The 27,622-nt window shown below is 47.4% G+C and overlaps 2 protein-coding genes and 1 long non-coding RNA gene across 5 annotated transcripts in view; 1 reads left to right on the top strand and 2 right to left on the bottom strand.

The window, feature by feature from the left end:
- The window catches only part of TMEM39A (transmembrane protein 39A), a 34,992-nt gene extending 25,710 nt beyond the window's left edge, over positions 1-9,282 (top strand). For 2 of the 3 annotated variants that reach the window (XM_064466015.1, XM_064466024.1), the window contains exons 2-9: positions 708-901; positions 2,456-2,678; positions 4,077-4,160; positions 5,590-5,732; positions 6,240-6,588; positions 7,407-7,594; positions 8,091-8,211; positions 8,768-9,282. In XM_064466015.1, the coding sequence (XP_064322085.1) occupies positions 708-901; positions 2,456-2,678; positions 4,077-4,160; positions 5,590-5,732; positions 6,240-6,588; positions 7,407-7,594; positions 8,091-8,211; positions 8,768-9,001 (1,536 nt within the window). In that variant the 3' untranslated portion in view covers positions 9,002-9,282. The remainder of the gene's footprint in view (positions 1-707; positions 902-2,455; positions 2,679-4,076; positions 4,161-5,589; positions 5,733-6,239; positions 6,589-7,406; positions 7,595-8,090; positions 8,212-8,767) is intronic. The other variant, XM_064466031.1, reaches the window with a different exon arrangement.
- The window catches only part of LOC135315794 (uncharacterized), a 212,058-nt gene that overhangs the window by 12,712 nt on the left and 171,724 nt on the right, over positions 1-27,622 (bottom strand). The gene's annotated exons all lie outside the window — the stretch shown is intronic.
- Positions 8,768-27,584, bottom strand: LOC104042717 (uncharacterized). The gene is made up of 20 exons (XM_064466058.1): positions 27,393-27,584; positions 27,240-27,296; positions 25,560-25,597; positions 24,186-24,326; positions 22,550-22,612; positions 21,276-21,396; positions 20,754-20,846; positions 19,553-19,713; positions 18,363-18,448; positions 18,064-18,147; positions 16,794-16,856; positions 16,574-16,651; positions 16,393-16,481; positions 15,625-15,661; positions 14,206-14,354; positions 13,927-13,989; positions 13,527-13,602; positions 12,779-12,863; positions 12,512-12,599; positions 8,768-11,908 (listed from the first exon to the last, which is right to left on the bottom strand). The coding sequence occupies exons 1-20, from the start codon at positions 27,552-27,554 to the stop codon at positions 11,798-11,800; spliced, it is 1,845 nt and encodes a 614-aa protein (XP_064322128.1). The 5' UTR covers positions 27,555-27,584; the 3' UTR covers positions 8,768-11,797.

Below are 27,622 nucleotides of genomic sequence, written 5' to 3'. Positions count from 1 at the left end.
ATTTTTTTTTTCAGGGCTGGGATATGATTGCCTATTGTGCATTTGAAGTACATCCATACATCCATACACACATAATACATACATACATACATAAATACATACATAGAGTGTTTTGCCGCACTACTCTGCTAACTAGAACCACTTTTGAATGGACCTCCTGCCATCATGTCAGTCGGCCTTTCTTAGCACAGAAGGGAGCTGAACCATGCAATTAACTTCATGGAGACCAGGCTGTCTGTTCAGAGCTCTGGCAGAGGGGGCCCAGATTACCTGTCAGCATCAGAGCCTGTCAAGTGATGCATTGGGTGGTTAGAAAGATCTGCAAAGCTCTAGTAGCTCCTTGCACCATAACAGGGAAGGGGCTCTTTTGAAGGCTTGCTTTTGAAACGAGGCGCTCGGCTGTGCGGTCTCCAGCACTGGAGATGCTCCGTGACACTTTCCAGCCAACAGGAAGTGCTAGCAGTTGCTGACGGCTAATTTAAGCAGCTGCTTTTTAAAGACACAGTGTCAGTGGTGTCTGTTTTATGTACGCAAGCAGACACTGATCTGGTGCCATTGAAATGGCACGGTATCTTGTGATGTTGATGGGTATCCCACAGGGCTCAGCATATAAGAGTGGCTTCCTTTTGCATGAACTCGCTTGGCTGGGGTGTGAACTAGGTGACCGGCGGTTTGCAGCTTAAGTGATGTTTCCACTTCCTTTGCAGACCTGGGAAGGCTTCGGGATCGTTGTCTGGGTCTCAGGGCACAGCCTGCCAGAGGCACTGGAAGTGGATTGGCTCCTGGTCATGCCCGGTGGACGGAGGGGACCCAGCCGGCAGCAGCTAAGCCGTTCAGCTTTGCCTTCTCTCCAGACGCTGGTTGGTGGGAGCTGTGGAAACGGTACCAGTTTAAGAAACAGGTGAGGACAAAGATAGGGTTGTTGAGGCACCTGTGGCTAGGATAGCACTAAAAGCTAGGAGCCTTGATCCACTCTGACCTCTGCACGGGAGTGCGGCTTCATGATTAAAGTGAGGAACTGGGAGATGGGAACCTCTAACCCTGTGCTGTAGCATTAGGAGATGGCCCATCCAAGAGGGAGCATGCCCTGTGTGACAAACATCTTCCAGCTTCTCTTCTCAGGTCTGCTGTGATACGTGCTTAACTCTGCAGCTCCTCTCTTGACTTCATGTATTAAAATCAGCCCCATGGGGAGGATTGTGGAAGTGGTCTCAGCCACCCTTCACAGCTCACCGTGGTCACAACAGCCAGAGGTGGAAGTCACACAGTGCTCGGTTTGTCTTTCCCTGCAGCAGTTCCCAGAGCAGTGAGTCCTAGCAGTTGAGCCTTTGTCTCTCTTGCTCACTTTCCTGCAGTGCCACAGGAAGATAGTGTGACATGTCAGAGCTCAGCTATGAGTCCCCCTCCTATGTGATAGAAAGGTGGGACAGGAGGATGCCCACATTCTGTGTTTAGCCCTTGTGGCTGCAGATGGCAGCAATTCTCCCAGTTGGCAAAGCTGCCCTCCATTTTCTGGGGAAGTTGGGGGCTGAAAAAGGAACACACGGTGACATTTAGATCTCCATGTTTGGCATAAAGACTGAAAATGTCCAGTGTTACTTCCTTCCATGCAGAAATTAGCAGACTAGAGAAGCTATTTGCTGCATGTTGAGGCCCTAATCTACTTGGTATGGGCTCATTCTTACAGAGTAAAGAGATCCAAGCCATTTAGCTTTGGCCTTTAAAAACTTCTCTGGCTGGGACAGATGGATGGATGGAACAAGTGACCGTGTTGAGACCATGGACTCAGTGCCCCAGGGTCCTGGGGGAGTGTCGCTTATCCTGGTTTCAGTCAGATACAGCATAGTTATGTCTGAACTTCCTTGATCAGTTTAGTCTGCAGGAGCTTTTAGTTGTCCTAGCTTCCTTTGAAGGCTAGGAGAGAAGAAAGTGTGAAAACACTTGAGAGGTCAGCCTCTAGGAAGTGGCTGAACTCCTCCATTCCATTTTTAGTTGCCTCTCTTTTTAAGAGAGGAACTGTGAGCAGAAAGATGATGGGTACTTTGCAATACTGGAGAAGGAGGCTGAGTGCTACTGTAATGTCCTAGTGATGGGTGAAAGGAGCCAACATTAAGCACTCAGTCTGACACAGGGTCCTCAATGATTTTTGCTTGGAGTTGCTATCTTGCTCTGTACCGCTGTTCCTCAATCTGCAAGTTCACTGAAATATTGTCACAGCACCTCTGGCAGACCAGTCTGTTGTCTAGAGGAAATGCTGGATAAGGGTTTTGTCTGAGCTAAGATGATGATGAAGGTCACCACCAGTCTTGTACCAGAAATATGAATGCAGGACTGCTGCCATCTCTCCTCTAGCAATGCCCAGTCCCAAATTCACAACCCCAAGTGCTCCATGTCCTGGAAAATGGTAGAGATGATGTAGAATATTTACAAAGTGAGTGATATCTGTCTGCTTCAGGAATGGTAGTGCCATCAGCCTCTCTGCGCCTCCGATCACAGCGCTGATTACTCCAGAGCCTGTACGTCACTGCCGGATCCCTGAACTGCCTTTGGATGGGAGCCTTCTCTTTGAATTCCTGTTCTTTATCTACCTATTGGTAGCCCTCTTCATTCAGTACATCAACATCTACAAGACTGTCTGGTGGTATCCGTACAATCACCCTGCTTCCTGCACCTCACTGGTGAGTTCCCCAGCAAATGCCGTCACTCATGCTTTGTCATTACACAGCTTCTTTCCATGCTTCTTAAGTCCAGGAATCACCAAGCATTTGACATTAAGGAGGTCAAGGGGAGTTCACATGCACCCCCATCAGCCAAGGCCATGTCATCCCCCATTTTACAGGGGAGAAAATCCATGGAAGGTGTGAGAGAGGTGTCAGCAGGGCCCCTTCAGTGGAAATTTCTTGCAGATACGTGCATGGCCTAGCTAGCCCCCTAGGGCTTGAAATGGAGTTCAGACTCCAGGAGCCTGCTGTGAGTGCCCTCCCCAGTAAAAACAAGAGAGCCTGAGAGAAGGGAGATGATGGAAATTTTCATTAGGATCTCACAGCAGGTCAGCAGCAGAGGAGCTGGGGAGGGGGTCAGATCCTCAGCTTATGTAAACCTTCCAGTCTTCTCAGTTTCAGTCTTCTTCGTGGCCCATTAAGCTGCACAACGTGGCAGTAACCTGTACCTGAGTCAGAAAACCTCATCTGAGTGAAGCTAGCCTCCGAAGTGGCCCTTCAATTTATATTGCATCCTTGCTGGCTTGGAAGCATGAGGTAGTTCCTTGGTTAGTTATACCAATAGGTGGTGCTGGTGTTCCAGTTATCCAGCTATTAGTTTTGAGTTCAGCTATGGGATCCTGGACACAGCTTTCTTTGAAGAAAAAGCATTCAGTTTTAGGTTCCCTACCCAAAAGGATTTAATGGTCATTAGTTTGTTCACATCAGAAGTCAAGCATTCTTTTTCACCCAAAATGTCCTTGAAGTCCCAGGCAGTCTGGTAACTGTTCTAGCCAGAACACATTCGACGGCCTCACTGAAAAATCATAAGGGGTCCAAGAGCTGTATCTGACTTGATGCAGCTGGAGCCAACATTAACTTCTAATGCAGATCTATGGCCTATGAAGATGGTGTTTTTCAGATCAACTTGATTATCAGGGAGTACTGGTCACTACAGACTATTTCTGAGACAAAGAGCTAAAGTGAGCTGGTGTGGTCTGATCTCCATTTCAACTGCTGTTGCTCTGGTTGTGTAGTGGCTTTTCCTGGAAGAACTTGCAAGCTGTTCTCATAGTAGGATCCTGGTCCTAGGTCTCCCTCTGACCCTAAAAATACCTGCCTGAAGGGTGGGTTTTTTTGTTTGCAGTGGAAATCTCTCCATGGGAAGGAACCTCCATGTGGGGAAGGTCTTGCTTCTGGAGACACTCCTGTGTTACTGAAGTTTATCCTTTCTCCCTGATCCCTAATAGAGAGATTTGGGGAATGCTTACACAAGGTCCTAATGTGCTCAGAGCAGCCAGCTTTCCAGTCCCACCCCAGCTGGGTGGTTTCAGAGTCCCTTCCCCTGGTGAAGACCTTTTCTCTTTCCTCCTTCAGAATTTTCACCTCATTGACTACCACCTGGCGGCGTTCATCACAGTGATGCTGGCGCGGAGGCTGGTGTGGGCCCTCATCTCTGAGGTAACATTCCCACTGTTCCCTCTCCTGCCTGTAGTACTGATTGCAGAGCATGACCATCCACGGCCTGAGAAAGTTCTGTGAGTTGGATAGCTGGAGGGTTTCTTCCCCCAGAACAAGTCTGGCTGTGAAGGACTGAGATTTTAGGGATGCCTTTTCTGCCTTGGAGTTTTCTCCTTGAGCCCAAGTCACGTCCTACAGTATTGGGTAGCTCTGTTGCCTCTGTAGCTAGGAGGAGATGAAATTGTCCCACTTTCGTCTCTATCCTTGCGAGTGCAATACTGTTCCTCACTATCTCATGCCAGAGAAGTGGCTGAGAGAATTGCAAGTTAGGTAGGAGAAAGACAAATAAAGAGGTTAGCCCAGAATGGAAGAATGAACAGGAGATTAGAGGGGAAAGGTCAGGAGGAGGACGTCTGGGTATGCTAAAGTGAAATAGGAATAGCTGGTAGAACTGCTTTTCCAGTCCAGGTTACTCATTAATTCTGAGGCTCTGATCACATCATCTCAGACTTTGAGACCCTCTCTGTGTTTGAGAGTAGAACTAGGCCAAATACATTTTTGAGAAAGGCCATTTTGAATAAAATGGAAGTTGTGGCCACTGAAATGGTTAATACAACTCCAGGCTAAGCAACTACGCAGTAAATTTTAAAAATAAATAAATAAAAGAACAGTTATGTCCTGTTGAATAAGTGAATGGAGAAGATGGGATCTCTGAAGTTCTCTTTTCATCTCTGATTCCTCCCATTTTCATTTATGTTCACATCCTCCGTAAAAACTCCCATAAACTGAAATTTCTGCATTGAAACCTTCCATGCAAGTTCTTGCACATCCTATCTATTGGCTCTAACCCCTAAGAATCTCTTCATAGTTCAGTTTCCTTCTCCCCTCTGGAGACTGGAACAAGCTTTCTTGCTGTACTGTTGGGGGTGGTGCCTCCTTCACTAGGCTGCAGCCTGTACATCCAGTAGAGATGAGTGGTGGAAGTCTAGTTTTGGGATTGCCAAGGTGTACCGTCTTCTCTTGCCTCAGCTGAAAACTGTGACACTCCAGTTCTTTAGGAAAACGAATGGTGAGACCTGATCCCTCTGAAGGAAAGAGCAAGAGGAAAAGTGTTTCAGGCTATCCTGGACTATCATCAGAGCAATATGGTACTTGGCAGCTCTGATTTATTTTAAAAGGCCCTATTTTAGTTACAGCAAACAACTTGTGCTTATTTGAAACTTTTGGATTCTGCTAATCATTAATAAAATCAAAGGCATTCATCTTTGTAAGAGAGTCAGTCCTCTACTTCTAGGAGGAATAGGGTAGCCATCGCTCTTACAGTGCCTCCTGGCACCCCTCTCCTGGCTCCTCCTCCACAGGCACCCCCTGTGCTCATGTTCTAGCACTAGTGTTACAGGGCTGCTGCATGTTTCTTCTCCATTTGCAGGCCTCTCAGGTGGGTGCAACATCAGTGGTTCACTACATGGTGCGTCTGGTGCTGCTCACCCTCTGTGGATGGGTGCTCTGCTGGACTTTGGTCAACCTCTTCCGCAGCCATTCTGTTCTCAACCTTCTCTTCCTGGGCTACCCGTGAGTGACACCACCTTGTACCTTCAGGGTCGGGGAGGAGCTTAGCCACTTTGGGGTGGCATGAGCCACCATGGGAAAGACAGCTGTTGGCTGTAATCAGCTCCCAAAAGACATGCAGACAAAAGTCTCTTCATCTTATGATTAAAGGGCAAGTAGGAATGGCTGGGGATGATGCGAGGAGGTGGCACTGAGCTTATGAAACAAATTGTCTGCAGTATGCTGTTTGCGTGAGGAGCCTTTATTGTGACTGAAGACAGAGCCACTGGGATCACAGGTTCCACAAATGGGTTTTAAAGAAGCCCCTCTGCATAGCTGTCTCACAGGAGTTTTCTTTTCTCCTCTAGCCTTAGTGGGGAGAAGAGTTGGCCACTAGCTTCTGGAATGACTGTTCCTCTGTGTTGTCCCTCTTGTAAGGGCCAACATCTGTTGAGAAGGTGCCCTCTGCTTCATGTTGGGATGGCTGTCATTTCAGCCCTTTTTTTTCTTTTTTTCCCCCCCCCGCTTCAGGTTTGGTGTCTACGTTCCTCTGTGCTGCTTCCACCAGGACAGCAGAGCACAGCCCCTACCTGCAGACTGTGGTTACTTGGTACAGGACCAGATGGTGGATGATGGGGCTTCAGCTGTCAGCAGCCTGGTCAAACCCAAAGATTTCCTCTCTCTTCTGTGGGAATCCCTGAGAGAACAGTTCAATAATCCTACGTCTATCCCCACGCACAGCTGCCCCCTCTCCCCAGATCTCATCCGCAATGAAGTGGAGTGCCTAAAAGCAGATTTCAACCGCAGGATCAAGGAAGTTCTCTTCAACTCTCTCTTCAGTGCCTACTATGTGGCATTCCTGCCACTGTGCTTTGTGAAGGTAGCTCTTGTCTGGCTCCCTCTGTGCCCCTGCCCACTGTCTCCTTCTGAATGCTGTGTGAATTGCTGCCAGGCCAGATTCCTGGTTAATTCCCCTTTTCTCTGTCTCCCCTTTGGCAGCCCGGATAGCGGAGCATGGCTGCATCCGGAGTGCAATAGTACTGCTCCTGGTTGGCGGATAGGTATTGCCATAAATGTGATGCACCTCTAGTCCCATCACCCCACTTACTAACTCCCCTTCTCCCACCCCCTGTCCTAGGCAGATGGATAGCTGTGTTCTTCCTAGAAAAGGGAACCTGTTGTTACCTGTCTCAGATCCAACATTCTGGCTTTCGAGTACTTGAATCAGAGGCTTTGGTGTTCAGCCTGTTAGAAAACAGATCCAACTAGGATGCTTGGCAGGCTAAATCCAAGAACCTCTCATCAATGTGGGGGTTGTATTTTTTTTAATCTTTTTTCTAACCGGAATGAGCTCCAGTAGATGTAGTGAAATGGGCAGGGCTCCACTATACGTGCAGCAGTCTTGGTGCAGCTGGCGCTCCTGGGGCAGTTCTGTGGCAAGCAAACCCCCTTGTTACCTGCTGCTGGAAGAGGTGACGCACCAGCTGCAGCATCTTTCCCCTGTCCTTTCTCCTTCAGGTCAAGGAGAAGGGAGTCTTGAGTGTTTCCTAAGCTGTAACCCTCTGAAATCACTGGTCCAAAAGCGCATGCCTGTAATGTGTGGTGTGGGTCTGCTGGATGCACATGCAGTATGTCCCTTGTCATTCCCTCCTCTGTTTTGTGACAGCGGTGCCAAGTTCTTGTCTGGTCTCTTTGCAGAGCACCCAGTACTACGACATGCGCTGGTCCTGTGAGCACCTCATCATGGTATGGATCAATGCCTTTGTCATGCTCACCACCCAGCTGCTGCCTCCCAAGTACTGTGACCTGCTCCACAGATCAGCTGCCCACCTCGGCAAGTGGCAGAAACTAGAACATGGGTCCTACAGCAATGCTCCACAGCATATGTGAGTGTGGGGATAGGGAAGGGTTGGCATGTCCAGCGAGGGGCCGAGAAGACATTCTAGTAGCTAAGCGAGTGTCAGCAATGCTTACCCACTGAGGAAGCTTCCCCATTCACCACAGTGCCAGGGGTCACAGGCGCTGGTCTTTCTGTTCCCTAGAAATAGAAACATCTGAGCTCCTGTGGTCGCTGCTGGTTCTTTCCCAGAAACAAACACTGAGATCTTCTTGGCCGCTGGAGAAGTAGCTTGTTCAAGGGCAAGGGGTGGCCTGCTCGGATGCAGTGGGCTAGGCTCTTGCACTGGGAGCCATTTGTTCACATTACTCAGTCAGAGCCCACCTGGTGGGCTTGGGATCACCTCTCCACTTTTCCAGAGGGAGCTGGGACATGTCCCTGTGGCAGAGGCTTTGGTATTTGTCAAGATGCAGTCCGTTCCCATGAACCCATGATCAGGGAGTTGGGAGCACAGATGCTAACGCTCTGCTGTTCTTTCCCCACAGCTGGTCAGAAAACACAATATGGCCACAAGGAGTTCTGGTGCGACGTAGCCGATGCCTGTATAAAGCAGTTGGGCCTTACAACGTAGCAGTGCCTTCAGATGTGTCCCATGCCCGCTTTTATGCAAGTATCTCTTTCGCTTGATGCCTTATGACCGTGGGAGGGAGGAGAGGCTCAAACCTAAGGGCAGCAAAGCAGATCGTGCAGAACAGAGTTCCGTGTGCAACAGCCTGTTGCTGTTAAACAAAATACCCGTTCTCGGCAGAGGAGCTTTCCCATTGCGCTATTACAGTGATGCCAGGGCAAGGTGGAAGCCACGGCTGCCTTGTCAGTGCTTTCTCAGCGTGGTGGTGTACCTCTCCCATCAGGCAGTGACATATTCTTAAGAGGGTTCTAGTTAACGTCTTCCAGGAAAATGGGAAAGTATGTCAGCTGGCCAATAGGTTATTTCACCCATCCTCCCCTTCTCAAGCAAAATGACGCTTTTACATGTCTTGTTTCTTATGCTGCTTTCAGCATAAAGTAGCAGCTAGCGGTGGCTGGAGTACAAACGCTTTTCTTCTGCCCAGTGCCATGGCTGCTAGCTCAGTGATGCCCCACAGCGTTATGCAGTGTTAAAGCTGGGAGGGGTATGTGCAACAAATGATAGAAATCTGTCCTGTTAACTGTTTCCCTACAGTTCCTTTTTCACCGTCCATTACGGCTGCTCAACCTGCTGATTCTCATTGAAGGCAGCGTGGTCTGCTACCAGCTCTACTCACTGCTGCGCTCAGAGAAGTGGAACCATACCCTCTCCATGGCCCTCATCCTTTTCTGCAATTATTATGTCTTATTTAAGCTCCTCCGGGACCGGATAGTATTAGGCAAGGCATACTCCTACCCACTTAACAACTATGGACTCAAGGCACACTAGGCCGGCCAAATGTGTACCCATTTTCTTTCCCTTCCCACAGGGCAGGGAGGGAACCTCAGAAAAAAAAACAAACATATTTTCGTACAGTTCTATTTTTTTTCTTGCGGCGTTTATAAATATTTAAAATATTTTATATTTTGTATACTATTATTTCTGTGGGGCGGGAAGGGAACCAGTGGCAATTAAATGTCGCTTTATAAACAAGGTGTTATTTTATATATATAAAGATCAATGTGTATATACCGTATATCTATACCCATACATATATCTATGTGAAGCAACAGGATTGTGTGTGTGGTCACTGTGTCTGCTTTGCTCACACAACTGCCTTGCTATTGCATACTGTGGGGATAGAACTGCTCTTAATTAGGAACTGGTCTGCTGCAGAACTTGGATAAGCTAACAGCCACGGGAGGAGAGGAAACACAGGGGCCTTCCACCAGGATGAGCAAAGTTTAGCTGAGTAACCTCAGTACCAGGGAAATGTGCACTGATATGATACCCGTTTAGGGAAAGGGAGGAAGCAGTATGCGGAGAGACAGACTAAGTTACTGTCAGTCAGCAAAAGCTCTCAGTTCTTTCTTCTAGCAGGATGCAAGTATTATTTTTTAAAAATAGCAAATTCTTTACGTTTGGACTCGATGATTTTAAAGGTGTTTTCCAACCTAAATGAGTCTATGATTCATTTTAACTCCTATCTGTCTTCCCAGTAACTTGAGCTCCCTCTCTCTACCCAGAAAATGAACTAAATATTGAAATTATAATTTCAGGGTAGTGTATCATTTAAGAAGGTATTTGGCATAAATAGCTTCATCCAGGAAGATGGTAACTGATTCTTTTAAACAACCATCTATAACCCCTCGAGTAATAGCATTAAATTAGGGACTATCCAGCCATTTCCTTCAAGCAGTAATGTTCCTGACAGAAATTTATTCTTATCAGACACTTATCAACTCCCTTATTGCTATACAATGCATTTCAGCAGTGTTTCACTCTAAGGTATGTTGGTGGTCATTAATAACTTAGCATTAGTAACAGAGGAAATACTTCACTTTTAAACTGTTCTTTATAAAGCTTAACTATACTAGAATCTAGTGAAAAAGTAGTTATGGCAGAACTCCATAAAGGACTTGAAGATAATATCAACCATATAATCAATTTAACCATGGATGATGGTGGCAGCTGATGGTAGGAGTTGATGCTTTAATCAGGTAATGAAGGAGGAGACAGCAATGCAATGTTCTTCCATTCAGATGCCATGACTTCTAACTTTAGCCATTAGTAAAGTGCTAGCTCTCTTCAAAGAGTGGATATGTATGGAGAGAAAAAAACCTGAAACCATGCTGAGTTTGGGAGAAACTGCAACTATTTCCTGTTTGTTCTTTCCTTCCAAGCTAAGTAAGAACATGGTGATCTTCTCTGCTCCTGTCTGTAGGACAGATTCTGCAGCAGCCTGATCGCAAGCCCAGGTTGCCTGATGAGGCAGGCAACAGGAGATGCCTCTGAGCATTAACCCCAAGCTACTCCAAAACGAACACAAATGTTTAGCTTTGGTTACTTCTAGGCCCCTTCCTGTCTTTCATATGGCCCTGGTGCTGCTGGGAGGACATGGGTACTTGGGCATTTACAGTCTGGGGCCTTTCCATGAAAAACAGTACTGTGGCTTAGAGTCATGTCATGCTTTATTGTAGTATATCCTCATCTTAATTCTACCTTGATTACTTCAGGAACTACGCTTGGGATAAGAGGGAGTTGGCTTCTTAGCTAGAGCAAGCCCTTTGCTGTACATGTCTTTGTGCAACACCTTTCCTGCACCCAGCTTCAACTCTTGCCAGTTGCTCAGTAGCATTCCCTACTGTCAGTACCACACCGATTTCACCTGTTTGTAATAGCTGGCTCAGCACCCCTTAAGCAGTACGTCACAGCATTACCAAGACATTTCTTCCATTTGGACACCTAAAGATAGTAAGATTATACTTAAGAAGCCAGTGGCAGAAAAGAGGCTCTACAAGGCTTTGCTTGGGAAATAGACATGTGCAACAGAAAGCCAGAACCCTGAACCAGGTCAGAGTTGATGAGGGTTCATGCTCTGCCTTTTCCTCCCCTTGCATGCAAGGCTGAAGGTAGGTAGGACTGCTCATACTGTGAGTGCATCTACACTTTGTGCAACGGTTAGTCTGACCTTACACTGTTTGCAGAATAAAGAACAGAAGCACAGTGATGCTTCCATAGCTATAGGCTTTGTTTTGCTCTGAAGGACTATGTAAGGGGCCACAAAACACACCACCTAATTGCAGCTGTGTTAAGATCCCCCTCATTCCAAGGGAGCTAGGCATTATTTCTTAAGGGAAGGTGCCTCTCCCCCTCAAAACAGTACTGTTGGCATGTTCTGGAGCAGGAGGAGTTCTGTGAGAAGGTTTAAGGTCTACAGATTTTACCCTTCCATGCACAGTGGTGTGAACTGCCCATATGCAGTCCTGTAGATGCAACTGTTTTCCATCTCTACACAGGACTCCTACGTAAAAAGAAGTTGCAGAAGATAGTTGCAGCTTCCCCTTTTGGCAAAAACACAGCAAGGAACTAGCTAGGACAGTTGGTCTCACCAGTATAAAATGGACCATCCAGTAACACACAGGGAACAAAAATGATGTCTGCTTAGACCAGTGTTCCTCGCTATTCCTCAAATGGGCCTGCTACTAAGCCTTATTCAGATGAACACTGAAAACAAGTCCACTCTAATACTTCATCAGGTCAGACTAGGAAAAGAAAGACTTATTCCCCATCTTGGTCAGTCCATCATGCGAGGATGTCATAATAAATGGATGGTTTTTTGGTCTGGTAACGAAACTCCTCTAGCTTTGGGCCAATCCTCAGAAGAACAGCTTCATCCCACCATTTTGCCATGACCTGGGAGAAGATGATAGAGGCAGAGAGAGAAATGAGGAATTAAAAAAAAAAAAAAAAAAAAAAAGGAGCATCACTGCGTACAGGTACTCTCGAAAGCTCTGCAAAACAACTAAATTTTTCCCTCAACATCACCAAAAGGACACATGCTTTTCCTTTTACCCCAGGAAGCACGGCATCACTGCACTGGGGATAAAGGCAGCTGTCTGACTTAATTACAAGGCACGGACCTTTCATTTAAGTGAGACCTATTTCAAGAGTGAGAAGAGCAACAAAGGACTTAAAAGGTTACAGAACTGAGAAGTAAGGAAAAGAGTGGAAAGAGTAGTGACAAAGAGAGGCTACTGATGCAACTAGACCAGGGGGCAGAGAAATCTATCTCCCAGGTACCTGGAGAGTCCCCTCTGCCATTCAGGAGTGAGTTACTCCCGTCTATTCACCCACAAGGTGAAACTTCATTACCAGTACCTGCCAACTGCCCAAGTGTGCTGTACAGAACAGCAGGAGCCTCGTTATAGTGGTTCAGGACAAAGCCAGCTGGGAATTTTGTGACATCCACAAGGACCCTACCCTCCTCACCTCACCCTCCTGCCCTGCCCTGCTCACCTGAAAGCCGATAGGAAGCCCAGCAGCAGAATACCCAATGGGGACCACAAGGCCTGGAATCCCAGTCAAGTTACCAAGCTGCATGAACCTGGGGGAAAAGCTGTCATCAGCATTCCTGCCTTGGGACAGCAGCAAAGCCATCCTCTTTTGGGAGAGGCTGCTAGGATCGATCTCTCCTACTTTACAGCCTAAGCTCTTTCAGTTAGTGCAGCTAGTCTCCACCTGTCCCCAAACTTGCTTTTGTAGTGCAAGCAGCAGTCTTCTTACCTCATGGACCGGACTGTGAAGTACAAATCGCTGATGCCAGTCGAGAGGTCAGATTCACAGATTCTTGGGGCAGTGCAAGGAACAGCTGTGGAGGAAATCACAGAATGATTGAGATTGAAAGGGACCTCAGGAGATCATCTCGTCTAACCTTCTGTCTCAAGGACAGTCAGCTAAAGCAGATTGCCCAGGACCATGTCCAAATGGCTTCTGAATATCCCCAAGGGATGGAGATTCCACAGCTTCTCTGGGCAACTTGATCCAGTGCTTAAAGAGCAAAGGAGGAGTCAGACAGTGGGCCATCTTCAAGGAACAGCTTGGTTCATTAAAGCCACATGTTTGGTAAACATTGGTGATGCAAGCTCACACCCCTGGGGTGCAATCAAGTCACTGGGATTTATGAATTAAGTAGTTGGTTTCTATTTAGAGCAAGAACATTTGCATACATGAAGATGTCCAGTTCCTCCTGCGTAAATGTGCTGGCTCTGCAGCTCCTGTTTCGAGTACCAAGAAGGCATTTCTCACTGCCAAGGATATATGCAGTAAGTCTAGAAATACACAGCAAATCTAGAAATACAGATCAGTCTTTCTAACCAGGCTGCATTATCTTCTAAAGGCTTGAGGCACAGCGAAGTCTTTGCACAAAAGTCATGCTCTTAAGACTGGGGAGGGAAAGTTAATGGGGTAACTGTTCTTTAGAGTGCACCATATAGCTGTCAGGGACCAGCCCTTTGGCCAAGGCTGCCAATACCTGGTGTAAGGATACAGTCCACAGTGGAGAAGATCTCTCGCAAAAATCTCATGGTCCGAGTTCTCTGTCGATTTGCCTGCAAGCAGAGACACTACTGTCTGACTGGGCCTTCTTGGTTCATGAGGCTCATGTGTGATGATGACAGGCTCTGCCCATCAGAGCCTGTGCCTTTGCAAAAGAAGGCACTATTCCTGCAGTTCAGAATCAACATGCAGGACACCAATCCATGTGGCATGTCCTCTGTGGTGCCCAACCATTCAGCATGCTTTTGCAGCAGAGGGCAGTACAGCTGGGTGATATCTTTCCACGCGTATGGAGAGGTGAAGAAAATCCTCTACCCCACACCCTTACAATTTCACTAGGTGCCTCCCTTCAGCCTTCACCACAGTATGTTCCTTACCGTAATATAATCCAGAGCTGTGAACTGGGAAGCCAAGGCGAGGCTAGCCCGGGTGTCCAAATTCTGAAAGACAAAACATCAATCACGGCTCTGCTTGCAAGAAATTAAATGTGACAGCACAGGAGTTCTCTTCCAGGTCTGCTCTCCTCTATCAGTAGTCATCCAACAGGTGGTTTGTCATCAGAAAAGCAGGACAGCTGCAGGTTTCTCACCGACATGACACTTGTTTTGTATCAGCTGGGACAACTACTGCCACGGATCCAAGAGGCTGCTACTTACCATTTCATGGAAATGTTTATTGAAGTCAGGTTGCAGGAAGTCCCTCATCTCACTGAGAATGCAGATTACGTGTGCTATCCGCACCTCCTCCATCTCCGGAAGAGTCACTTCAACAACGCTGGCTCCCAAACGCTGCAGGTGCTCCACAGCTGAGTACAGAACAGGTAAAGCACAGGCAGCATCCTTGAATTCACCAAATTTCATAGAAAGGCTGTGAATCCCCACCCTCTTGAGGAGTTAGAGACCCTATAGGCCATTGCAAGGCAAGCATCTTCAGTGCATTATGTGGCGTGCAGACTGCTCCAGCTGCTTCTCATAGGTAAAAGCCTTCAGCCTAACTAGATCTCAATATTTCCACAGAGCAGGGGTAAGAGCTTGCAGACAGGTTCCTAACTTACCCACTACATTTCAGGCAAGTTCATCTCCTCCCTCTAGACCCTACAGTTAACCCAAAGAGTAAAGGTGGACTGACAATGCTTCCCTGAGCACTTGACATTGACTAGTATTCTATCAGCATGAAGGGATTATTTAGCATCATGAGACTCCTATTCAAAGCCTCTTCTGAACCATAATGGTAGAGGAACCAGGGGGATGCTCAGGAGACCAGATCAACAGTACAGGTTCACTAAATCCTGATGCTGTTTAGCAAGGCTGAACACCAAGACTTCAGACTGCAAAAGATTCACTTTTCCTGAAAAGAATCCCCTTTCTTTGTCACCAGCTTCTTCACAAATACCCAAGCCTGCCTGTTTCACTGGTTAGGGTGCATCTCTCCTAAGAAAACCCTACACATGTAAAAGCATGAGTGTCTCTGGAAATAAGGAGGCTGAAGAAAATGCAGGCAAACAAAGCCTGAATACTGTGAACTATCTCTGCTCCAATGCATACAAGGCCAACTACTATACCAGGCATTGTAGAGTCTTTCTCCCCCACACCCCCAAGTACTCCCCAGGGTCAATTTTGCTTAGTCTAAAATCTGCAAAGCCACCCTAAAGGCACCATTTGGCTGGTTTCAAGGAAATAGCAGAGAGCTGGATACATCGCAAAGACTTAGCCCTGTCTTTCCTACTGAACGTTATGTTGTGAAACAAGCCCCTCCCTTAAAAGTCTTTTACCATTAAAGCCTGCAGAGTAAGTATTACTGAGCACAGATCTGTCTTTATACAGACAGAAGCTTAGCACACTGGACTGCATTCTTCCATTGTAACCCGACAAGCCTACAACTGACGAGCTTTTTAAGCCTCAGCAGTCAGGAGGGCTTCCCTAATACAAAGCTACTGCTGTTTGTACAGCCAGATGTCTTCAGGCATCTGCCTTTAAGGACTTAGGCGAGATCTTTTTAATGCATACGTAAGAGGAACACCAAGCGATACCATGACATCAGCCAGAATAAGAGACTTACAGACTTTTCCTCTTTACCTTTCTCACAGATGGACAGGACTTCAGCATCACATGCCTAAAGAAAAAGAGGAAAGAACTAAGTAGACTTCAGTCACTGCCCTCCTCTCTTTGGTGAGCATGCGCACCAGGACTTCAGTCCTCATGGAGCTTTCCTTGTTCCTGTCCCTAATGGTAGTGAAACAGAGCCCTCCAGGACTGCCTTAGGCCACCTGCTCCAAGAAAACAGCTTGCAGGTCATACCCCTGTGGAAAAGGAAAGGTCATCTTTACCAGAGGAGAGGATATTCCTCCTCTGCACCGGGGCAGAGCCAGAAAAAGCCCTTGTTTTCCAGCAGGAAAGAAATCGTGAGCACATTTGTGGGGTTGCATTACAACTGCCAAGCAGTACCAGCTTGCAAGCCCAGTTTCTACGTTGGAATGATGAAGTATCACTCTGCAGCTACAGCATTGTCACCAAGTGGATACACTAGTTTAAAATCAAATGAGGAAAATTAAGTGCCTTTTGTAATAATTTCAGAAGCATGGCTTCCCATAAAAACAGCAGTATGAGGAAGCATACTGCCACCAACTGTACAGTTGTTACCCTTCCTCATGCCTCCAGCAAGACTGCCTTGGGGGGGTGGAAATCTATCCCTGCTGATGTTTTTACCCAAGCTACATTCTCTTCCAATTATAGGACTAAATATGAGAAACTCTAATGATGCCAGGCAAGAGAACAGCAAATGCACCGAATTCCTTCACAATCTCATTTTGAAAAGCAGCAGAAAGAGAGAGGTAGAATAGGCACCTTAAAAAATGTCCAGTCCACTCCCAGTTTTAAGCCTTTCAGGTCAGGAGCACACATATCAGATAGGGTTGCTTTGGGCTGTTTTAGTCCTGCAGGGAACAAAGAAGAGTTCCTCCTTTTATCTAGGATGCCTCTAGGGAGGCAGAGCACCTGGGCTCAGGGAAGGAGCAGCCTCACCTACCATATGGATAAAGCGGATCCGGCTCAGCAAGGATACTGTAAACAATGGCTGCATCTGCCACTGAGGTACAGATAGGGCCTGTAAAAGAGAGATCTGTTATAAAAAATGTGACAAGGGGTAAATTGTACATTCCTCCCAAGGTCTTTTGTAGGCACAGATTGCTTCTCCTGGGAGAACACCACACAGCAAGGTCCCTGAAGTGGAGCACAAGTCCTCTTACCTACACTGACTGTCGAGTACGAGAGCGGCAAGCAGCCATGAGGACTGATGCGCCCAAACGTTCCTAGAGAAAAAGAAATGGCAGTTAGCTAGGTACCAGCAGTCGCTGGTAAGGTCTGACCTAGATGGCTCTGGTGCACCTAGTCAGTATGCAACACACCCCTGCTGGTCACTTTCATGTCTGCGGTTTCAGAGCCCAGCCGCTCATCTTTCAATACCCTGTTCTACTGATGCATCAGTGAAATGGATGTGTTCAACAAATAGTGAAACTGTTTTCCCCCCTAAGGAATTATTTAGTTGAGGGGAAATATGTGCAGGGACATTTTGAAATACATGCATTTAAATATGCAGAAGCAGCATCTATGACATGGAGGATGGAGAGGCAGGAGCAGGATTATCAACAGCAGGAGATATCACCCCGTGGGAGGTCTCACCCACTTCACCTGTGAGACTTCATGCCAGCACCAGTTGCCTTCTGCAAGTACCCGTATCGCCTTTCTGACCAGTTACATTTTTGTCATCATTCTCTTCCGCAGATGAATCAAAATTAATCGAGTCGGTCACATGTGACAGATGGAAAAACAGAGTAATCTGGTCTCAGATGAAGCAGCTGAGATCCTTCAGAAAAATAAACCATTCTGAAAAGCCGGCATCTATTCCAGCTGACAATCCTGCCTCGCCACCTTCTGTGCTGTAGACACTGCCCTGTCCATTTCTTATGTCCTCTGCACACTCCCATTGATTACAATAATTCTTACTGCAAGAACTTCATTGCTACTTCTTGTAACGCTGAGATAAGAGGGAATGGCTACATCCTGGTTTCATACAAGCCTATTACCAGGTTTAATTTACCAGATACAAATCCGAGCAGCATCAGTCTTTCCATATAATTGGGGTGATGGTAAACCGTCGTGGGTGGAGATGCCTTTCACCAGCTCACTACAAATACCCATCTATGTTGGGAACACCTCCCAGCAGAAAAGGAAGATTGAAGAGGGACGAGTGGGTAGAAAGAAAAGCAGCAAGCATGTTTTGTTCAGCATTTGACTCAAATAAGTTTGTTTTGTTTGAACATCTGTTCAATAGCCAATACTGAGAACACTTCTGCTCTGCCAGTCTAACCCACATCACTATCAGAGTGTTATACTCTAGAGCTTCTCTGGTCAAGTTTTTCCTGACAGGAATTAATGGACGGTGCCTGACTTGTTTGTGGCATTCTACCTGATACAGCAAACAAGACACACACCCCCTTCATGATTAAAGGGCTCTACCTTTCAGCCCCACCACACCACAGAACGAAGCGGGAATCCTCACAGAGCCTCCTCCATCTGTGCCAATAGCCACTGGGCAGAGACCTACAAAAAAACCACATATTGGCCTGTGATCAGCAAGATATCATGTTGCCCTGCCCATTCTACCAGCAGCTGTAGCCAAGAGAGCACACAGAGCACTCTGTTCAGCTAGGAGTCCCCTCCAGCTTCTAAACCCACTCATAAAAACTAAATGCCTGAGGTACTTTGGCTCAGGACCTTCCTCCCACCACCCCTGAACTCCATTTAGGACCACCTACCTGCTGCTACAGCTGCTGCTGGCCCACTGGAGCTCCCACCTGTGAAGTGGTTAGGCTTGTAGGGATTCCTAGGGGTCTTATGGTACCTGAGGCAGACAAATAGCATTGAATCTTTTCCTAGAAAGAACCATGTGCACTACGGGGCAGGAAAAGATCCAGAAACACAGCTCAGGGATTTCGATCTCTTAGTAAAGAGATACCATTTCATCACAGATAGTGCTATGCCCCCAGAAAACAAGACGCAAAAAAGACTTCTGCCTCAAAGTCCAATCTCTTGTTACCATAAGTAGCCTATCCAAAAGAGACAGACTCAAAGCAAGAGAAAGGATGCTGCTCCAGCTCTTCTTTCTGCAACAGCACTGTGCCACTACTGCATGCCACAGTTCATTATGCAATTCCAAAAGGTGGAGCAGTTGGCGGCCAGCAATTCTCACAGACAAGCAAGTCAGCATCCCCGGCTCTGCCCCTTTATCCCAGAGCAGCAGCTCCCAAAGTCTCCAGTCTGACCACAGTCTCCAGACACCAAACAGACCTGCCAGGCGGCGGGGTATCCAGCTGACCTCACACACTGAGGAAATGCCCTGACACGTTGCAGCTGAGGAGAAGCCCCAGTTCCACCCAGCTGCACATGCACAAAGTGTGGCTCTGCACATGGCTTATCAAGGCTGTGAGGACCACTGCTCTGCAATAGCAGTTCTCAGCTTGGCTACAGCTGGAGAATTCACAACAGAAGCAAATGTCAGTGAACCTGTTTTAGCTAGGAAATAAAACCACTGTTTCCCTGAGATGACTGTACCTTTTCTCACTGCTCTGGCCTTTAGCCATTACTGTGACCAAGGATTAGACTACTATTTATTTGTCTTCTGTCACCGCTTTTGTCTACCACTCATCCTGTAAACATTTACACCTCCAGGCCTGTAGGGCCTGGCAAACAAAGTTCCTTACTCAGCAGACACCACTTGGATCCTCTCCTTCCTTTGGTTTCAGGAGCCTTCAGGCTTCCACAGCTACTCTGACCCTCAAATCTGCAATGCTGGGTTTTCATACCCCCAGGGTTCTCCCTGTACAAGGTGCTTCCACCAGTTTTATTCTCACATGCTTGCCCTGTTTTTGTACCCTTCCCTGTCAGTTCTGGATAGACTTTTAGGTCTTTCTATACCCAAGAAAAGAGAGGGGAAAGGGATTTTTACCTATTAGGGTTGCATCCAGTTGTTCCAGTCCCTAGTTCCTGCATGTTTGAGACCCCAATAATGATAGCCCCAGCCTCTCGCAGCTTCTTGGCCACAGTAGCATCTTCTGTTTCAGGCTCTGTCCCAAGATACACTGTTCCCACTCGGTGATGGTAAGGTACCTTAGCAAGAAGACACCTTATTATCCATCCTGGCAATACCCTGGCAAGGTAGGCAGGCACATGTGCGTGCTTCACATGCATACTTCAACTCTACAACAGATCCCAGACATTAGGGCCCATGGAGGTAAGTAAGGGCTAGAAAGCTTCACTCTTCAACTTGTCCTGTCTTCGTTTCTGTTAGGAGGGACACTTAACACTTCAGTATTTGGTCCTTCTCCCACGCGAAGGAGTCCTTTTAATACCGTGGTACAGAAGAGGAGAAACATGTAGATGGTCAAAAAGTCTGCCTCTCTGCAGCACCTCAATCACTATGCCCAGAGGCTGCACACCAGTCACCTTGGCCCCATAGCACACAGCTCTATTTTGCATTTTTTTCAACAGACAAGAGCTGCAGCATTTCAGATCTGCAGTGTTTTGAAGCAAGGCACCAGATTAGATGGATGCCAAAATACCAGACGGACTAATTTTCAGGGTATGCTAAGTACTCTTCACTTCGGAAGAATCTGTACATAAACAGACTCCACTCTATGGGTAGGTCTCTGCAGAGCCTACAACAGCTTGATGGCACCGCCAGGAGTACTTAATGGTAACTGCTGTTAGGCCACAGGCAAAACTCCTTGTGAGCGGGAATTTTCAAAGCAACTTGAATATTTCTGACACAAGTATGTCCTTTAAGGTAACAGGAGAGGGATGCTTTGCCAGTGGAGCAGTCAGTGCCTGAGAGATACAGCTACACGCACTGCTACAGATGCTTTTACATGTTCTTATTTCATCATGACAGGGACTGTTCCCCCCCCCCACCCTCTATTCCCCATGGATTAAAAAGATCAGTACAAGATATGAAAAAGTCTGCTGTACTCAAGATCTATCTTCACCTGGCAAAACTTGTTAATCCTACTTGTTACAAACGCACATACAACCCTGAATTACAAACACATTCTCAGGCTTCTGCTGAGGAGTTGGCCTTAAAAACTTGTCACAGTGAATTGTCCAGGTTGACCACCTGCAGCATGAACTGACAGCTAGACAAGGAAACTCACCACTTTGAAGTCTTCTTTCAGAGACACTGGGATGCCATCCAGGTAAGACAGGGTAGATTTATTCCTGTAACGAGCAGTGGAGGCCTCAGCCATCTGCACAGAGTAAAAAAAAAGTATACGTTATATATATTTAGTCAAGCTGAAGGTCATCACCAGCATCAGAACGGATACCAAAAATGCCTTTCTCAGGCTTCTACTAAGGCAAACTATTAAAAGTTTCTTTCTTCTTCCACCATATGCTGATGGGAAACTATTACTTGGAAGCATCTATGCTAATGGATGCCACATAAGCACAGAAGTCCTACTTTAAACATAGTCATCCAGCAGGAAACAGATTGCTTTAATGCTACCTCTCTTTGCAAGAAGGAAAGCAAACTTGCTTGTAGTCCCCTACACAGGAGGGTGGAAAAATGTACATATTTTTCTGTGCAATATAGCAGCAGAAGAGCCTCTGCCCCTTCTAATGGATGCTACTGCTCTTGGGGTGGCAGGGGCCCCTTTCCTACCAGAGACAGACATTACCTGCATTATTTGCTCCCGGTCCCATTGCACTATTGCTCTGAGTGGGGGCGTGGATTTGTCACAGTCCTCCAGCACGGCAATGATGTTCTTTGCTACTTGAGATGGCGTCAGCTTCCCACTCCTACAGGACAGGACAGAAGTTGGGACCTCATTACAAGACCCCCACACCACACACAGGATTTGTGTCTCAAGTAGCAAGATGGCAGCTGTCACAGCTGAGGCAAGAACTAGATAAGAATCTCTGCATGGTGATGATTTCAACACAGTTGACACCATCAAGACAGAAGACTCCCTTCCTTAAGGGGAGAATTTGCCTACACAGCAGGGCCCCAACCCTCAGAGTAGGGGCAGGAGCTAGGAGAGTTACCCAGATATTCCTGAACCACCAGATAAACAGGGAAGGACAGCTGACAGCTTTACAGAGTCCTCAAGCTCCTGAAAGCCTGAGGCTATGAAACTCCCACTATCATGAGCTAAGACCAAGAGGACAGCCCACTTTATACAGGCCTCCCATTACAGAAGGCTCCCAGCAGTACTGTCATAACCCACCTTTAACAAACAGGCCTTCCCTCCCTTTGGGCAAAAGGCTACATTACACCACAAGCACAGCTATCTCTGGGTGACACAAAAGCCTCACAGACAGGATGCACCTTTAACACCGGACTGCAGTGTCAGCCTTTTGCTCCAAGGGCACAGCCTACAGGCAGAGGTGGCCCTCAAGGAACAGGTGCCAGGAGTGCAGGAGGATTTATCTGAGCACTCCATATCTGGCACATGTCCCAGAGGCAAACAGGACTTACTGAACAGTCAACAGCTTGAAGAACCTCAGAGTCAAGCTGTTCCTGAGCTGGGCACGTTTACTTGGTGAAAGCAGTCAAACTGCTCGCATGAGCAGAGGCAGCTGGGGAAACCTGGGATACTTCAGAGATGCAAGTATGTGCAACTTGCATCATCCAGATGAACTTTTCTCTCCTCCTCACTTCCATGTTTGGGCAAACAAGGTATTTAGAAGTCTCTTCCACAGAAGACTGACAATAAGCCAGGGAAAACAGCATTTAACGATCCTTGCAGGGCCTGCAAAAGTTATGCCAGCTCTCCCGGTTGGCTTTCCTTCATTATTCTCTTAGAGGGAAAGGATTGCAAAGGGTGATGCTAAACAGTGGTACCTCACAGCCAATCGTAACAAAGAGATGCCTGAGAGCTTGCGGAACAGTAGCAGCCAACAGCAGGGGAACATGTGAGGCGGGTTGTTCCCAGACCACAGTTTCACCTACCGGTAGCAGTCCAAGAAGTCTTTGATCCCTTTGAAGCTAAACCCATTGCTAGCAGAATCAGACCTGCAAAAAAATGATTAAAGGGGCAACCGTGAATCATCAAAGCCACCCCTGTTTAGACCTGCAGACTTCAGTATGACACTCCGAGGCAGGCTGGGCATCACTCACTTCCAGTAAACCTGCTGGTTACCACCTGGATCGCTAGCCTATGCATTTCAGCTCACACTGTGTCAGACTCCTTGCACACATTCAAGACACCAGGTACACAGGTAGGCTAAGAGTGCCACAGACATACGGGGTCAGTCTTGCTTCCGTGTTCTAGTTGCTTCATATTTCTACTGCAATACAGCAGTCTCCAAACTGCGCAAAATTTATTCCAGGTTGACATTTGCTACTCACCCCTGGAGTACTACAGAATAGCTAGAATACACTGGTAAACCTACTCCCAGGCTATCTGTCCCAAGTTTAATCCAGACAGTCAGCAGCACATACAGTGTGTGCTGTGGGAGGGGGAAGAGACACTATGCAGCACAAAGATTCACATCAGCAAACTGCTTAAAAATTAAATCAATTAAAAATTAAATCAAATCTAGCACATAAGAAATAGACCACTTTTCATCACAACAGGATGAACGTAAGATCATCTGAAGAGCTAGCTACAACTGACGTCTCCATATGATTACCCAAACCAGAAGCCATATCCCAGAACAGGACAGCATATGGCACCATAATGTGCTATGCAGGGAAGAGGCAAGGCTCCAGTAACCTGCCCTGTAATAGTCAATATATCACTGGTGGAGCTGGGGACACAAGAACCAGAAGGCTGTACTCACCCTGACCAATGCCTGCAATAAATACATCCCTTCCTCTCAAAGTGAAGGAGCTGAAAGTTTTAAATTGCTCTGGCAAGGAGCAAGCTTAGTCTTGCTAAAAGCAGAGATACATACAGAGAACCTCTCTCTGAGACAGTGAAGAAGTGCAGCTCAAAGATACTTTCAGTAACTACTGGATAGGCCCACAACTAAGAACAAAACCAGATGGGGAAAGCATTCATAGCAGCTCAGCTGCTCCCACCTCAGCGTCAGACCTCTGTGAGACATGCAAGCCTGAGTAACATTTCGCCTGGAATCTAGTGGGATTTAATCAAGTAGAGGCTGCAGTCAAGAAGCTGAACAGGCTTTTAACCAAGCAACCGAACTAACAAAGCCTAATTTCTTGTGGATCGTTTTCTTTATACTGTGTTCCTTCTCTTGTCCAAGTGACTCCTGTGCTCTCTCTGAGATTCCTTGAAGGCAAGAAACAGCTCACCTGCAAATCCACTTAAAGGGACGTATGTGCTGACTGGCCAACCACTACGTCCATCTGCTCCAATAGTGGAACCAAGCCCTGGCAAGGGCAGAATGTGGTCTTTCCCCAGTAAACAGGCTCCCTGAACCTTGTAGAAAGTTCACACTGCTTGTAACTACTGGTGATTTATAAGTTACAAAAGGAAAGATGACGGACAGCAGAATTTGTTTTGTAAAGTAGCCGGGTATGGAAAAAGATTTCAATCCAACTTACTGACGACCGCTTCCCACTATATAATAGTGCCAACAGGCGTGTTCTTCCACTCCACTCTTACACATCACATACTGACCTTGCATCTGTCAGCTGCTTCACAATATCCGAAGTGCTTTTAGCCTCAGACTTGTCTTCCACAACCTCTGCAGCGACCTCCGGGATAAACGTGGGATCTTCGCGAATGTCAAGTGAACGCATGAGCGAAAAGTTGTTCAGCCTGAAAGAGAGAGAGCCACTGCTGGAGTTTGCAAGCTTGCTACTATGACTAATTTTTCCAGACTGTTCAGAAGGAACCTTACCCAAGAACATTTTGTCTTAACAATCTGCTCTTGCAGCAGGGAGCTGCAACACTTATAAGATAATCTCTCTCACACCTCTCCTAAAGGCAGGATCAAATCTATTGTGCTTGCTTAACAAAGCCTCCTACCTCTTGACATAAGGCCAGCAGCCTCTATAAACCCAAGTTAGGAAAGAATCAGTGAAAGTTTTCCATTTGCTTTAATTAGACATATCGCCCACAGACCAATAAAGACAGCAATGGAGAGGAAAAGAAAAGGAGAATGTAATGTAAGCCATACATTCAAGCACTAATCCCATCTAAACAAGCACATCTTCAGACTTTTCCATGACGTGCTTCAACATAGTTCATTTGCAGCCAAATACAACAGGGTTTGCAGTGTGAGTCCAGGGCTTGGAACACGTAATGAAGCAAGGAAATCAAGATGCCATCATAGATGTCAAGGACTGATCTGCTGTACAACAGCAGTGACACTTGTCTGGGTTTATTCACTCAAAAAGCCTATGCCCCAGGCAAAAACTCAGGGGTACCAATTGTGTGTGATACATTTTTCAGCGTCCGGGACCTGCACAGATGACCCATCAAATAACAGGCAAACTACGTGAACCAAGCATGGGCTTGAGGTTCCTAACACCTCTTACCTCTTAGTGCAATCTACACTTGAAAGCACAGAAAACAAAAACATAAATGAAAGAGGAGTAAAGGCTGACCTAAAACAATGAATATCATTAAAAAGAACATGTCTCGCCTCATTTCCCCACTAATACTATTCTTTTACCACCACTGGTGATAAACACAGCAGATTCACACGTCCACAAGCTTTGAAAGAAAGACTGCTCTTTCACAAAAGAACAGAAAGGCAAAGAGGCAAACTACCAAATTTGGTTTCTATGCACCTGCCCGAGTGTGAAAAAAGGTTAATTCCTTCTGATAGAGACCCACTAAAACCAGGCTAGTTTAAAAAACAAATCTAGTAAAACACATCTCTGACAATCTTGTTCACTCTCCAGCCAATTTATGCAGCTTCCCTCTGAGAAAGGTCATTTCAGATAACCCGTAAGTGGTGTGCAACACAAGCAGCTTTAAAACACAAAACAAACAAAAAAAAAAACCCCAAGAAACTTGAAGGAGGACAAAACTCCCTACTCTTACCTTATTAAGACCGGCAATAAGCAGATCTGTCCAAAAGCCTAGAAGAAAGTAAGCAGAAACATTGGTTTGCAGTAACTTGAGCTGAATATCTTTCTCACTAGACTAGGAACACTGAATGTGCTCACAATTGCTGCAGTCTCAGAGCACCCCAGAGAGCATGCAATGCTACGCAGTAAAAAAAAAAAAAAGCACAAATCCTTTTATTTCAGGCCACAAAACTGGCCTGAAATGCTTTCCCCACACCTCTCATATTTATATGATTATAAAGAGTGTATTCTTCTGGCTCTCCTGCCTTTGTCCCTCCCTGACTTAGCCTGGAAAGCCTGCAGCTACAGGCTGTATCGATATAGCTCCCATCCATTACTTTCTTCACGTTCTGCAGATTATGCGGACATTGCATAACGTAGAAGCTTATTATTACTTTGTTTATCCAACTGTTAGGATCTTTCCTATCACTCAACCAGCTTCTGCAGTAAACCAAGTCAACCTGGAAAAGCATGAGAAATTTAGAGACTCCCTGACAGCAAAGTGAAAACACACTTTGAACACTTTGGTTCCCAGTGTAGCAATATCTGGTCCCAAAGAGATAAGGCTTGTTCTAGCCTGTCTTAAGAGCTCAACAGCAGACTTCAAAAGCCTGTTAAGGGACGTACAAATACAGAACAATTCTGAAGCAAGACTCAAGTTCCTAGATCCATAAAGTCATGTGTTGCCTCACACATTACGTAAGAATCACAGTCCCTTTTTGAAAACACATTCCTCCTAACCTACATCTAATCTAAGCACAATCTTGTGAGAGATTGAGAATCTTGCATCCCCCCTCCAAGGGGGATGTCAGGAAAGGAAACAAGCCCAGGGCCACACACCAGAGACAGCCACAAAGCAAAGGATGGAAAGGCATTATGGTTGTTATATCCTGGAATAACGCCACTTGTGAGGTATGCTCACCACTAAAGCTTTTACTGCAGGCCCAACCAGCTGCCAAGCTCTGTAAAAGGTCACACTGCTGAAATGAGACTTTCGTGCCTAACCTTGACACTGGCTCAAAAGGAAAGGCCCAGCAGCAGCAGCAACAAAATGCACCTGCTTTTGGGCAGACGCTGCCGCAAGGTGCTCACTGCCATGGGGACGCAGGCTTTTCTACCCCCAGCACCTCCTCATACAGTGGTGGTCATGCCTCCTCCACCACGGCCTCGGTGGGAGTCAATCCGCAGGCTCAAAGGCATGCCAGAGCCCACCCGAGGAGCGCTGAGGGGACAGCTGCCTTCAGTGCCTCCCTGAAAGCCCGCTCAGAGGGCTGAAGGACCCGAACCCCTTCACTTCCCAGGAAGGCTGGCGGTGGCTGTATTCTGAGTCTGATATCGGCTTCGGGCTCTCCACGCCCGAAGACACTCACGACACCCTCAGCCCAGGGGTCAGCTCGCTCTCCCCCCACCCCATCCACCTTGGGGACAGGGCGGACCCAAAATCACACAACTTCCCTACGATTTCCCAACAAACAGGGGTTTCACCTTCCCACAGAGGAGCCCCCCTTCCCCCGCCCCTTCCCTCTGAAACCCCGGCAGCCTCGGCCGGTTTTCCCCAGCAACCTCGGGTTTTACTGCCTTGTTTACCCGGCGCCTACAAACGCCGCCAGGTGCCGGAGCCCGGTCGGCGACCCGGCCCCGCGCCCCCGCTCACCGTGTTGGCCACATGGACGAAGAGGCGCAGCCCGAAGCCGCACAGCCGCGGGGTCCACTGGGGAGAGAAGGCGAGAGGTGAGCGCCGGGCCCCGCTGCCCCGCTCCCCGCCACCGCCCCCCGCCCGGCCGCCTGCTCCCTCCCCGGCGCTCACGAAGTCCCGCGGCGGGCTGCGGCCCCCCGCCTCGGGCCGGCCCGGCTCCCGGCGATGCAGCACGGCCGCCGCGCTGCCTGTGTACCGCCGGATACAGCACAGGTAGGCGGCGGCGGCGGCGGCCGGCACCAGCGAGAGAAGCAGCAGCAGCAACGTCGCCATCGCCGTCTTTCCACCGAGCCCGGCGGTGGCAGCCACGCCTCCCGCTGCCGGGGCGGTGCTCGGGCCTC

The sequence above is a fragment of the Phalacrocorax carbo genome, chromosome 1, assembly GCF_963921805.1.
Source record: "Phalacrocorax carbo chromosome 1, bPhaCar2.1, whole genome shotgun sequence".
Lineage (NCBI taxonomy): Eukaryota > Metazoa > Chordata > Aves > Suliformes > Phalacrocoracidae > Phalacrocorax > Phalacrocorax carbo.
The sequence above is the reverse complement of the archived record's forward strand: the minus strand, read 5'-3'. Positions and strand labels throughout refer to the sequence as shown.

Coding starts and splice junctions, on each gene's coding strand:
- LOC104042717 (XM_064466058.1), bottom strand. CDS start 27,554: ATGGCGACGTTGCTGCTGCTGCTTCTCTCGCTGGTGCCGGCCGCCGCC. Junction 24,327..25,559: donor TTATTGCCGGTCTTAATAAG/GTAAGAGTAGGG, acceptor TCTCTCTTTCAG/GCTGAACAACTTTTCGCTCA. Junction 14,355..15,624: donor CCTGTCCATCTGTGAGAAAG/GTAAAGAGGAAA, acceptor TTCTGTACTCAG/CTGTGGAGCACCTGCAGCGT.